The sequence below is a fragment of the Globicephala melas genome, chromosome 12 (genome assembly GCF_963455315.2).
Source record: "Globicephala melas chromosome 12, mGloMel1.2, whole genome shotgun sequence".
Taxonomy (NCBI): domain Eukaryota; kingdom Metazoa; phylum Chordata; class Mammalia; order Artiodactyla; family Delphinidae; genus Globicephala; species Globicephala melas.
In genome coordinates, this window is record NC_083325.1 from 31,936,772 (window position 1) to 31,951,383 (window position 14,612).

At 44.6% G+C, this 14,612-nt stretch overlaps 1 protein-coding gene across 2 annotated transcripts in view; it reads right to left on the reverse strand.

The window, feature by feature from the left end:
- The window catches only part of ARHGAP25 (Rho GTPase activating protein 25), an 87,997-nt gene that overhangs the window by 35,130 nt on the left and 38,255 nt on the right, over nt 1-14,612 (reverse strand). For both annotated transcript variants that reach the window (XM_030877428.2, XM_060309493.2), the window contains exons 2-3: nt 10,985-11,184; nt 3,917-4,004 (exon numbers count right to left, since the gene is read on the reverse strand). In XM_030877428.2, coding sequence (XP_030733288.2) covers nt 3,917-4,004; nt 10,985-11,184 — 288 coding nt within the window. The remainder of the gene's footprint in view (nt 1-3,916; nt 4,005-10,984; nt 11,185-14,612) is intronic.

Below are 14,612 nucleotides of genomic sequence, written 5' to 3' on the forward strand. Positions count from 1 at the left end.
AAGTGCTGGTCACTGAGGAACATCCTGAAACTGGGTGTTTCCAGAAGTAAGATGGGCAGTAAAAAGCCCTCAGGGCAGAACTAAAGAATCCCATAGGAAACACAACATCCTTTAGTAATAGAGTAGAGCTCTAGTATCATTTCTGCTCTACAAATAATGGAACTGAAGCCCAGAGGTGCAAAGGGCCTTGCCCATTGGTACCCAGTAAGTTACCACCAAACTCAAGGCAAGGCCATGGGTCTTTCTCCCAATAGTTTCCACCAGCCCATAGCGCTTCAAATTTGACCTTGGCCAAAATTTATCTGGTATCCTTCTCCACCATGCCTACACTCCAGTCTATTACGTTATCAAGAACATGCCTTCTCAGTTATCTCTCATTCCTGAGAGATTCCTTTAGTTCCATCATGGCAACCACCTCTCAGGATGTTCCTCAATGACCAGGGCTTCCATGGACTGATCTTTCTGATTAGAAGAGCTGACGACAAGATGGATTGAGAAGTCAGTCATCCCAGAGGGTAAGGAAGGTGAGGCTGGGTAATATTAAGATAGATTCAAGAGACAAGAGCCAAAGGGAATTTGAAAATTCTTTGTTACCCTTCAAAAAAATGAATGTTTGGGCACATTGGGGTGCGAGGAAGAGCTGTCTTTGAGGGAAACTGCCTGACATTAACACAAAGCCCATGAACAGCATCTCTGCCCTCAGGCACATACTTTCTCTGACTTAAACAGTCTGTTCAGCCTGTGTCACCTACTGGGCTGCTACCCCTGTCAGAAAGGAACCTCCCTTCTTTTCTTCCCCTGCCTAAGGAACTCCTATCCATCCTTTAAAACCTAGTGCAAATGTTATCTTCTCTAAGGACCCTTCCTTCAAACCTCCCCCTCCCACTCCAGATGGAGTGGGGACTCCCTTTTCTAAACCTCTTAACATCCTATCATCACCTCTATCACAGCAGTAGCTAAATTATCCTGAACATTAGTTTCCTTATCATTAAAATTGAATTAATTACTTAATACGTCCAAAGCTAAAGCCCTGATCTTCCACCCAAAACTGGTCACACGCACAAATCTCAGGAAAGCCGTCCTTCCTGTTGTTTACGTGAAAACCTTAGAGTCAACCTTGACTTCTCTTCCTACATCCAATCCATCAGCAAATGAAGTCCTCTCTAGCTTCAAATTGTGTCCAGAAATTGATCATTTCTCACCCCCTTCATTGTTACTATCACTGACTTGGATAATTACAATAATTATTAGTCTTTTAGTCTCAACTCAAAAGAGTTTTAAAACAAAAGTCAGATCACGTTACTTCTCTGCTCAAAACCTCCCAATGGATTTTCATCCTTGTAGCACAAAAACTAAACTTTTTACACTTGCCTACCAGTGCCTGTAAAACTTGTGCCCACCCCTGACCAAATCACCTACTCTTCTTCCCTCTCAGCACTCCACTGTAACCACCTTGGCCTCCTTGATGTTTCCTGGACACAAGAAATAGGCTCAGAGACTTTGCACTGGCTGCTCCCCTTCCTGGAATGTTCTTCCTCCAGATGTGCACTTGGCTCACGTCTTCACTTCCTTCCATCTTGGCTCAAAGGTTACCTTCTCAAGGATGTCTATTCTTCCCGCTCTATTTCAAATGACAAATCAACAGTTGCCATCCCCACCTCATCCAGTACTTTCTCTTTCTTTGCTTTCTTCCCATAATACTTATCCCATAATAAAACTGTACAATGTTCTCATTTATTTGGTTTGTTTTCAGTCTCCCCCCATTGACTGTAAGCTGCATACAGGCTGTTCTGTTCATTGCTGGATCCCCAGTTCCTACAATAGTGCCCGGCTCGTAGCAGGTGCTCAATAATTTTGGTGTAACATTTCAGAAGGCAGTATGAGAATTAAATGCTACTTATTCTACAGAAGGAATAACCCCCCCCCATCCCTGATGACTCCCTTTGGGTGGGAGAACAGATAGTTCTTCTGCTTGAGGTAGTTAGGGAGAGAGAAACTTGCCTCAAATTTTTGCCTGCTCCAAGTAAAGAAAAACAGCATAACCACAACCAAATTCTTCTCTATGGCCTTTGTGCAGCTAAAGCTGGTGATCACAGAGAGGGGGCCCCGATTAGGGAGACCATTTCTGATGCCAGCGCTGGCCCCTGAGAATTGTCTTGCACGAGAGGACGACAAAAAGAGGAACTGAAAATTCTCTACATCATAACATAAAGGGTTGTCTCATTTTAGGTTAGGTGGAGCCTTGAGAATGATGGTGTCTTTAGGAAAATGGTTCCCTGCCATACTATTGCTTTAGAATTGTTGTTTGTCCATATGAGTTGAGTGTGTGTATGTGCACGTACACACATGTGTGAATCTGTCCAAGAATTCCCCCAGCAGCCCAGGAGACAGCTGTAAGCGTGAGTGACAATGAGAGGACAAATCTTCATCCTACAGTAACAGCAATCTTCAATTTACTGCAAAGTCCACAGTAAATTTGCAGTTGGAGCTCTCAATAGGGTCACCCCAGATTGAAAAATCAGGTTTTGGGACATGTGTCATCATGAATGGTCACATCCCTTGAATTGTGCTGGGAAAGGGATCCTAGGGATAGAAGAAACCTCGTGGGAAAAGGGTGGGGTTATCCCAGAAAGGAGAGACTGGAAAAGTAGGCTCTTCCTCTGAGGAGGAAGAAAAATGAATAGACTCTCAGATAAAAAGCAAGGGAGGGGGTCACTTGGGAAGAGCTGAACTTTCAAAAAAAAAACACCTGTTTTTCTTTGTTTTCTATAAATAGTCAGAGCCAGTTTGGGGATTGGTTTCTACATTACAATTTCCTCTAGTTATTGCCAAAACTTCAGACACTTGGCACTGTACCAAGTGTGGCATATATACTCCTTTACTTAATCCTCACTACCATCATCATTGTTCCCATTTCCCAGGTAAAGAAACAGAGGCAAAGAGAAATTAAATTATTAAATTAAATTATTAAATTAAATAATTGATCACAATTGCACACATAGTAAGTGGCAGGGCCAGGATGTGGCCCCGGGAAGGCTGGCTCCAGATGGGGCGTGTCTACCCTCTCTGCTACACTGACTTTGCCATCAAGTTTCTTATGCACACAGCTGCCTTGTGTGAGAGGTAAGAAGAAATTTAAGGCAAGGGGCACTCAGGGGACATTGGTCTCCCCTGCTGTGTCAGCATGGCAGCAGCAACCTAGCTGCATAGCTGGACCAGCAGTTCTGTAGTTCCTGTTGGTTGCGGGGGGCTGGTGAAGGAGCAAGAGACAGGGAGGAGAGCCTCAGTGTGACAGACTTCCACAGACACAAGCAAACTTCCCTTGAGACAAACTGAGACAAACTTCCCCTTTCCCCAAATGCATTCGAGGAAGGTAACTCTTGATTAGAAAGAGACACCCTCCAGTGTGCGGCTAGCTTGTGCAATAGGTAAATTACAGCGCCTGACATGCAGTAAGTGCTCAGGAAGTCGGAGCTGTCATTTCTTAATAGGTCACAATGAACCATATGAGACTGTTGACTGTCGACCGTTTTTGACCTACCAACATGGCGATTTCACATGGTTCAATTTATAATTTAACTGTTCATTTTATTGTCCCACTCGTCTTCAAAGCTGAGCTCCTTTTAGCGAGCAGGGATGATGCACTTTCCGATCAGTATCCCAGTGCCTAGTGGATACCTGGCTCCGAGCAGGTGCTCGTGAAATGCTTACAGAGCTCAACCGGATGCACACGCACTTAGTTCACGTGTCATTAATGAACTAGTATGGGACCATTAACTATATACAGAACTATTATGCATTCTTACTAGGCTGGTTGGCTAGCCGGTTGACGGACTCACTGAATGTAACCTTGACTTCTGGGGTCAGAAGTAACATGGGAACGTGATGCACGTCTATCCCACATTTCGTCACCTACCTGGAATGACTTCAAAGACAAACTTCCCCGCTTCTTCTGGGTTTGTGGCGATCTCCTTGATTGTGCTCCCTGGTAGATACATGCAACCCTGAAAGATTGAAAACGAGGCCTTTAAGGTAAGCAAAAACATTACCAGCTATGCACTAAAATAAAGTTGGAGGACAGATAGGATAATGATGGGATAGCAGAGAGGAGCATGGAAAGCTGGCATCCCAGCTTCGAATGGGGCACTTCTGCTACTCAGACCTTGGTGAAATTAAGTGGCGGCTGTGTGACAACAAGCAAGGTGCCTAAAGAGACAGGAGGACAAGGTTCTGACTGGAGAATGAACTGAGAGGACGCCATCACCAACACTTGCCTCTTCCTACTTTCCAAGAGCTAAAATTCCTTGCCAAACAAGACACCTGATCTTTGTGGAGGCCATGCTGAGACTGGCGGGACCATACCACCTGCCAGGCTGCCAAAGGGGGCACTGGGGACTGAACCACAGGTTCATTGAGGCGATGCAGTACTTAGTAGCAGCAAGAGCTTCTGAGCAGCACACTCCAGGTGTCTGTCCCTCTGCTAAGCACCTTGAATGTGTATTATTTGCTTAGTCCTTTAAGCAATTCTCCAGGCAAGGTATTGCTACACAAATTTACAAGTGAGGAAACTGGGGGTCAGAATGGTTCTGTGATTTGTCCAATGTCACAGAGCTAGTAAGTGGCAGAATGGTAATTCATCTCAGAAGTGTGTTCAAACCCTGTGCTCTTCACCATCACAGTGGAAGTGCTGGGACCCAGCAGCTTGATGTCCCTTGAACAGGCAAGGGGAGGAGGATCATGGATCCGTTGTGGGGGAGGGGTGGAGTGAGGGTGGAATTTGTGACCTTACACGTGAATATGTCATCAGAAAACCAAGTCACTTCCACCACGTGTACGCTCATTGCTCTACCATTGACAGTGCATCTTCACATGCAACATCTCCTTAGACCTCAGAACAGCCCCCAAATCAGAAACATGGCAGGATGGCCACTCCCACATTACAGATGAGGAAACCAACACTTTCAAAGTTTAAGTAACAGCACGAGGAGGCACAGTTAATTGTCCTAGAGTTCCTTACTCATAATTTACATTTCACTAGCTGTCGTAGGTAGGGTGTCTGATTCTGAGCTGAGTAAAGAGTGATGCCTTGTTTCTAGAACAAACCATGGATGAAAAGGATTGGTAGCAGAAAAGCTATAAAGGAAGAGTCTTAAGGAACTCCCAGATCAGCTCAGAATCCTGAAAGAATAAATGTTTCTTGGGGGTCTATAAATGCAAATGTCTAAGACTGAGTGAGAAAAAGAGTGGAAGCGAAAGCAGAAGAGGAGGGTCGGGTAGAGAAAGGGGAAGAGAAGGAGGGGAAGGAGGGGAGCTGGGGGAAGGAGGACAAGAGAAAAGAAAAAAAATTCTGCCTACACTTCTCTCATTTTATTACTTAAAAATAACCACCACCTACATGCTCCCCGCCATCTTTAAATAATATCAGTGGTCTCAGAAAAAAAATGACCCTTAAATTGTGCTGCTGGATGGTATATTCAGGAAATTTAACACAGAGCCTGGCACCTAGTAAGTGTTCAATAAATGGTATTTACATACTTTGTATTTTATTTTTACTGTTTTTGGATGAAACTATCAAATAATAGTTTAGAGACAAACTTAGGAGAGGCAGGTACCCCTGAAATGACACTTTCTTTATCTTCCTACCAGGTAGTGCTTCCTCCTGTCTGAAAAAACAACATAGTGTTTTATTCTGGTGACATAACTCACAGCCATTATTAAAAGTTAAATTATATAACCTTACAATGAAATATTTTATATTAAAAATAAAGGTAGTACTACTCAGAATTCATCACTTTCTAATTCTCTTTTTCTTTTTTTTTTTTTTCTTGCAATTCGCCTGAGACACAATTGACATACCGGACTGTCCAAGTTCAAGGTGCAGAACACAACGATTTGACCCACAAGCGTCATGAAATGATCACCACAATAAGTTTGGTGAACATCCATCATCTCATATAAATACAAAAGACAAAAATTTCTATTTACCTAATTATTTGCTCTATTTTACTATTATTTCTGTTCGTACGGTCATTTACATCAAATCTATCTGTGTGGTAGAAATACTATCTAACACTGCTACTGTACATCCCTTCTCAACTCTGTGTTCAGGGATGCTGGTAGCTTGAATCAGCCACAGTGGGAGTATTTACACAACAGAAATTGGCAAATGCTGTGTCCAGAGCAACTCCCCTACCACAGGGCTGTTGATTAAACATTTCCCAGCTCACCCCTGATAGACAACTCTCTGCTCTAACTTCAGAGAAAGCAGATGAGGCAATGGAACATCTAAGCCAGGATTGTCTAAAACCATCATTGTAGCAGAGACTCGAGGGCAATTCACTGAGATTCTGTTTTAAACAACTTCCTTGACAAAGAAACTTTTGGAATGAGTTATAGGAAGCTAGGTCATGGACTTACAGGGCATTATACTGTTAGAGCTAGACAGACCTTTCTGAGAACTCAGAGGAAAAACTACACAGACTGCCTTCTCCTGAACCCCAGGGTCCCCTCGAAGAGCACATACAAGGGTGCATCATAGAGGGCCCCATAATTTACTTAATCATTCTCCTTTGTTGGACATTTGGTCTACTGTTTCTAATTACAAATAGCACTGCATATATCTTATTATTTCTTTTGGATAGCTTCTTAAAACCAGAATGACTGGGTCATTCTGGATATGATATATTTTGGCTTTTAGAAATCTGGCCAAATTGCTTTCTAGAAAGACTGCACCAAGCGTACACATCATCAGTATACATGAGGGCATTTTTCATCTGATTGCTTTAAGATTACTGGAGTGATTTTTGTTTTTTGAGTTTTTTAGGAATCGGAGTGTATGTGCGTTCTTTTTAAATTTACAACTAATTTATTTTTTAGTCATAGAGAAAGAAGAAAAGTAAAAGTTATGTGTAACTCCGGTACTCAGAGATAACTCAGTTAACATCTCTGTGTATTTCTTTCCAAGCCTTTTCCCATAAATTACAGATTCATTGTTTTTTTCCCCTCAAGAATAGGATTAGCGGGCTTCCCTGGTGGCGCAGTGGTTGGGAGTCCTCCTGCCGATGCAAGGGACACGGGTTCGTGCCCCGGTCCGGCAGGATCCCACATGCCGCGGAGCGGCTGGGCCCGTGAGCCATGGCCGCTGAGCCTACGCGTCTGGAGCCTGTGCTCCGCAACGGGAGAGGCCACAACAGTGAGAGGCCCTCGTACCGCAAAAAAAAAAAAAAAAAAAAAAAAGAATAGGATTAGCATATAAATCATCCTCTGCTGTTAACTGCTTTTTTCAAAGCAATGATATTATGGACATCTTTCAATTTTAAAGAGTATTAATTTAGGGCATCAACAGCCGAATTATATTCTATCGGATAGATATATAAAAGTGGCCTCACATAACTTAGCCCCTACCACTGGGCATTGTTTCCACATCACTATTATAAACCCCTACATTAGAAATGCAGGGTCAAAGAATTTGCATTTCTAAGAGGCATATTACCCTCCAGAAAGGTTGTACAGATTTTCATTTCCACCAGTTGTGCATGAGAATTCCTGTTCCCTGGTCTTTACTAACATTGGAATTTCTAGAAAATCTTTGCCATTTTGATAAGGGGACAATGGTATCTCATTAACTTCCATTGCATGTCTTTAATTATGACTGAGTGGAGTTTTTACATATGCTTTTTGGCTATTACATTTCTTTGGGAAATTGCCCATTTACGTCATTTACTCATTTTCCTATTGCTGTTTCTTATAAGATTTGAGACTATTTTAAATAGGAAGAATAACTGTTTACGATTTTTGCTGTTTACTTTTGCATTTTCACCTTATTATTTTGGTTTTTAAGGTACAGACGTTTCTATTTATGCAATTAAATCAGTCTCTTCCTTGTGCTGTCTTTGTTGCTATGCTTAAGAAACACCTGCTTCCCAAAGATCACACAGATAATTACACTTTCTTCTAGGATTTTTATGAACTCGTTTTCACACGTTAAGTCTTTAACCCATCCAGAATCATGAATGGTGTGAAACATAGTGTGAAAATAGACCTTTATTTTTTCCCAAGAATTTAGTTCATATCTTTCATTTCACGTCTAGATATTTGCAATGTCTATGAATCCCAAAACAATGTTAAATGATAGCATAATGAAAGTATTTTATTTTGAATAGACTTTTCTTTATCTTAATAAAATAATGATGGATATATGAAAAGTCGACAAGGATATCCACTTAATTCTTGTTTGTTATAATAACATAGAAACATCAGCCCAAATATTCAACTACTTTCTAGGAGGAAATTGGTTAAATAACTTATAGAATGTCCATAAAATAAGTTATTTTGCCACAACTAAGAATTACATTGTAGAATAATAGTTAATAATAATAGTTAATAACATTGTAGAATAATAGTTCAAGACATAGTGTTAATTTTTAATTAAAGAATACTATTATCCTAATTTTGCATTTAGATGAGTTTCTAAATGTATGTGCATAGAAAAAACTGGAAGAATTGAGGATTTAGGTGGTTATTTCTCACTGAAGAGATAATTATTTTCTACTTCGTGATTTTCTGCTTCCTCCAAATTTCCAACTATATACCCATATAGCTTTTGTAATCAAGATACTCACATCCATATAAAATAAAATATTCTGAGAAATTATCATTTTATTCCTTTTTAAAAAAATACTTTTTATATCTGAAATGAGTTTTGGATTTTATCAAATGCTCTTTTCAGCCATCTATTTAGGGGTTGTGTGGTTTTTCTCATTCGACTTCTTGATCTTGACTTATTGGTCTGATACATTCATAGGTTTTCTAAAACATAAACCATACTTGTCATTCTAGAAGAAGCTCCACCTAATTATCAGACTAATTTAATCCTGAGAGGACTCAGAGTTTCCTCCTCCAAAAGTAAGGGAGACAAGCCAGGACCTCCAATAATTTATTTTACTCTTTGACATCCGTTTATGTTTTTACAAAACAATTTTTTTACATGTGCTTCATATCATTTAATCCTGGGACAGATGCAGGCCAGGTATGATTGCCTCATCTTACAAAAGACAAAACGAGGGGTCCAGAAAAATTAAATAATTACTCGGCCAGATGGTAGTAGAGCCAGGAAAAGAACACGAGCTCCCTGCTACACCTCGCGGAAGTAAGCCTCACTGAACTTCCCTTTCTGCTGCTTTGGGAAGGCTAACACATTACTGCCATCTCCCTCACGCTCCGCAGACGGGAAGACTTCCTGCCTCGGCTATTAATGTACCAGGAACCCCATCTTAGCTTGTAATTGCTTGCCTCTGATAGGGTCTGTCCATAAAGTGAAGAAAGTCTGGTTACCACGCACAGGACACTGGGCAAGAACCCAGGCAGTGGTGGGGTCTCTGGCCCCTCTCCAGCCTCTGCAGGGACAGACACTCACAGCCCTCTGAGTGGAGGGCCTGATTAACCGGGCACTGCCGGTGCCTCACAGAGCCCCAAGCCTGCCCTTAGAGAGAACTGTCCTCTTCCAAATGACCTTCTCACTTCTTTGCTTACCCGGCCATCCACCTTCAATATCCCCACCCTTCTTGGGGCTTTTTTTCTGGCTCCAGAAAGTTTTAGAGTCTGTCCTCCCTAATAAGTTCCTTGCCCACTCTTCCACCTCCACAGGCATGACTCTAGAAAGGGTGTCCAGTCCTCCTGGCTGCCTTGAGACATACAATTTACACCTGGGGTCTCTCAGCTGTTAACAGCATCCCCTTTTGCTCTCATTCACCACGATGGCCATGAGGAATCAATGAGGCAGGAAGAAAAGACCCGGGCCCAAGATTTACGATCAAAGCCCTCTCTAGCCCCATCCACCCCATCTGGAAGCCCTGTTTGCTGTATTTTCAAGTATATCAGGGATCTGATCATTTTCTTCCAGCCCACTGAGATTCTAAACACAGTAACCTCTCACCTAAATTACCCTTATACCTCCTCCCTTCAGCCTTGGATCTATTTTTGAGCCTGGTAACCAGAACCATCTTTTTACAACATAACCCAGGAATGACCCCTTTCTGCCAGGAACCTTGCAAGGCCTGCCATCACCCTCAGTGTAAAGACTCAAGTCCTTACAGTGGACTACAATGTCCTTTACAATTTGCGTCCCAACCCCCAACGCTCCATTCTCTGACCTCATCTCCTCTGATCCTTTCATTCCCTGACTCTGCTGCTCCCACGCTGACCTCCTTGCTATTTCCCACACACATCAGACATGCTCTACCTCAGGGCCTTTGCACTGGCTGTCCCCTCTGCCTGGAGTGCTCCTTACCCAGAGATCTGCCTGGCGGATTGCTTCTCCTCCTTAATCTTTGCTCAAATGTCCCCTTTTTCATGAAGTCATTCTGGCTACCCTTCTTGAAATTGTACCACCTCCCCCAAATGCTTGATCCTCCTAGCCCATTCTATTTTTTCCTCATAGAACTAGTCATTTTCTAACAAACCACATAATTTTCTTATTGATTATGTTTATCTTTCTGCTTCCCCCCTCCCCATCTTCTAAGTTCCACGTGTCAGGGGTGCTTATCTGTTTTAGTCACTGAGTTATTTCAACTCCCTGGAACAGTGTCTGGCGCACAGTAGATGCTCAATAAATACTGATTGAACAGACAAATAAATGAAAGCCCCAAATCAATTTTCCTGAACCCAAATCCACTCTCCCTGAGCCCTTGTGCTCCACATTCCCATCAAGACCACGCTGCCCACCCTGACTTAGCGCTGCGTTTAGGAAGAGCCCCAGCGCTCATCTTGGGGCTCCGTGAAGGCAGATCACCCTGTCATCTCTGCAACTCAGTTTATGTATCTCACAAAGGGTGAGAAGGAGAGAGAGAAGTCCTTTCGAATGGACAGGGGTCTCATCCTAGTAAGAAGCCCCCCTGCGAGTCTGTAGTGATCTCCGGGGCTCCACCCACCTCCCGCACCCAGGAGGGGACAGCCCTGGGAAGGGGGCAAACAGCCAGGCTGGTACCTGCGGCTTCACGTCCTCCTCGTCCTTGTAGTAATAGAGCTGCTGTGCCCTCAGCACGAAGTACCTCTGCTGCCAGTTTTTCACGAGGGACCTCTGTTTCTTCAGCCAACCCATCTTGATGGGCCTTTCCAGTGGGTTGGGGATGGATGCGGGGTGAAAGGCCGCCATCTGCTCTCCGGTCATCACACTCCTTGACCGAGCTGTGGAGAGGGACAGACAGGCGGGCTGACAGGGGCTGTGAGCAGTGTGCAGGGAGGGGCCGGGAAGCGCTGAGCCCCAGCTAGGCCGGGCTCGGGGGTCCAGATCTGCAGCAGAGAGGTTGCCCCGGAACCCAGCGGGCCAGTCGAGGGGCTGGCTCCCATCAGCGCCGGCCCTGGGGCCCTACACCCTCAAGGTCCGGCGGCTGGAGTCAGCGCCCTCGTTCTGCAAAGCCAGAGATTGGCTGGAGCCTTCTGAAGAGGAAGTGGCCGCAGCATCTGACAAAAGGTGCTTCCTTTTTCCTGCGTGGGAGTCAATATCTGACAAGAGAGGGGAGAAAATAATGCCTCTTGCTCTCAGGGTTCAGGGTGAGTCCCACACAGCTGCAGAGGCAGTCAGAAGCTGCCCGGCTTCTTCCTCACAAGGAGTCACTGTGTTCCCCAACCTCACTGTCCAGTACTGCCCTGCCCCAGCGGCCCCCCAAAGCCCCCCGACCCCTGACAACACAGCCAGCGTGCAGGATGCCAGCACCTCCTGAATCTTCCTGCCCAGTGTCGTCAAGTACTCTCTGTTCCCCGCCCACGGTGAGTGTTCACAGCCCTTTCTGCTGGACCAAGGGCCTCCCTGTAGCTGCCTTCCTACTACGTTTTCAGTTGGGCTGTCCCTCCCATGGGGCTGACAGCACACAAGCATTTGAAAATGACATGAATCTGCCACCAGGACACAGATGCAGAATTTGAATCCAGACCCCCCCAACCCACTGCATCCTGTAGTTTGCTTTTGTTTTCACATAAGAGCTCTGCCTCTCATCAGATTAGATCCAGGTGTCTGCAGCTTGTCTCCATGGTAACTCCCACCCAGGATAACTCTCTCCTTTCCTCCTCTCCACAGCGATCCATCAGCCGGCCTGTGGTCCCCTGGGAGTCAACATGTCCTTCCTCTGATTCTCCCCTTCCTTCTTTCGCAGCTGGTTCCACAGTTCCCTTAAAACTGCATTGGAGCTCCGTGTCTCCTCGACCTTATGCGGTGTGCTCCACACTTGCCAGTCCCCAGTGTTTGCATTCTCCTCCTTGCAAGGAAGTCTCTGTCTTATAATCCCTTTATCCAGCTTTTGTCAGTCCCCAGAGCATTCACGAAGAAGCTGAACTAAGCCAGCTCCACTCTCATCCAATCTCATCTCACCTGGTAAAGACCAGTTTTTCCTTTCTTTGCTTTTTGACCCTGGGTACATTATGCAACTTCTCTGAGCCTCAGTTTCCTTGCTTGTGAAATTAGGATCATCATAGCCCCTATTCTACGGAACTGCTGTGGAGATTAAACAGGTTAATATATATAAACCACTTTGCACAGTCCCTGGTCCAAGGTGAGCAAATGTCACTCATTATTTTTATCAACAGATGACTTTACTTCCTACTGCGAAGATGGAGATCATCTTCGAGAACCTCCTAAACTTCCCTCTTCGTTTCAAAATATTGCTGCATTGTCAAACTTTCCCTCTTCCTCTATTCCCATTTTCAATGCATTGAATCAACAGCTTCTCTCATCGCTTTTGATTCCTTTCTTTCTATCTCCCTCTAGGCCTATAGTTTTTGTCTTTTATTTATATTCATGACTTGCTTTCAAATACCAGAATTTTATACAGCATTACAGAGTCTTTCTTCCACTGAGTCTAACTGGATCCAGAATTATCACCCTATTTACATAGCTCATCCTGGATTGCTGTCTGAAGCGGACTCTGCCCTAACTGGGCTCCCTCAACCCCACAAGTGGTCTGCGCTCCTGTCACATACCCTCATTCCCAAGGTGCCAACTTGCAGTCACCCCTCGCCTCCCACCGGGGACTGGAGAGATCATACTATGCTGTACACCAGGGCACAAGACACACCTGATTCAACCTCCTATTAGACAGATATCATAAGAGTGCAGATACTCCCATACCCTGTTGCAGTAAAAAGTAACTTGACATTTTGATGAAAATGTAGCAGTGTGTTAGCAAAGGGTTTGCTTTATATCCATGTGTCCCGGCACGCCAGTTAAGAATTTTATCTTTGATCTTAATCTTCAGTTCACTGCAATCTTCAAGGCCTTCCACCTGTAACTCAAAGAACAGCCACTCTGGGGCTGATCACTTGCTCTAAGGCTGTTTAAATGATCTGAAGTAAACAGAGGAGGGTTTGGGCAGGAATACAGTGGGGAGGAGGGAGCTGGAAGAACTGTGCCCAGCTCCGTGTCTCTCTAGGTCAGAAACTGTAACATGGAAAGACTCATATTCGTGCTAGAAACAGGGCAGAGATGGAAAGAATGGTTGGCACGCAGAATTTCTGAAGAGTGAGGGATTCTGGCAGACGCACGGGGACTTTCCCTCCCCTCGGTAGCCTCTGCCCAGCCCAGAGTGACTTCTGTGCTCATCCAGCTGAAGCAGTATCAGACTTGGGAGGGAGGGCTTCTAGGCTTCTAGGGCGATACCACCAAAGGCAGCCAGCGCAGGAGAGGAGGAAAGCAGGTGGGTGCCACATGGTGGCTGTGAAGACTCAGGTCCCCGCAGACTCAGGCTACCCCCAGAGACCCACAGGAACTGTTCGGACTGCTCTAGAAAATGGGAGAAACTGAAGAACTCCAACAAGAATTGGAGAAGTAGGAGTAGGATAGGGGGAGCAGGGGCCAAAAAGACACCATAGACTGAAGAGAATGAACCCAGCACAGAAGAATTCAGCTGCTGGGATAGCTCTGGGAAACTTTTTTATGCTCTGTAGTGGCCAAAACAATAATAGCAAAAACAAATATGCAACACTCAAAACCTCCCCCTAGAAGCATCTGCGCATTGCAGAATGGCCTGGCGAAGGAAGAGTAGATATGAGAATGTTATGTTCTCATACTTGGCCAAGAGGGGTCTTGATGTCCTGGTGACAAGTAGGTGGACACTTTGTGCGTATGCATGGGATCAAGGTCTTGGCTAACCATCTGTTATATTTCAGAAATGATCCCATTCACCCATACATCCACCATACGTGATATGACTGTGGGCACTGGGCCATGAGTACAGATGACTCAGAGCAAACTGTCACTGCTCGAATCAGGCCTGAACACTGGGGAGATGACAGCAGGGGTTCTGATGAGACAGTAACGAAGCAGGGGCTCCTTCCGTCCCATATCAGAGCCATCTCCCACCTCGGCCCTCAGTATGGCTCGTCGGCCAGCCCTATCGTGGGGTGATTCAAATAGCAGAGAAGAAAGCCTGGTGGGCCCTGAGTTGGACTTGTTTTTGACGACTTTCCTCATTCGTTCCTTTGAACAGTCTCTCTTGTCTGTGGGTGTGACATGTTCCCGGATAAAGTAAACAAAGAGATCTGTTACTATTTCTAGAGCTGTTTCTCATAATGAAAATAATAACCATGATAAGCTTTGCTTGTGAGCCAGTCATCACATACAG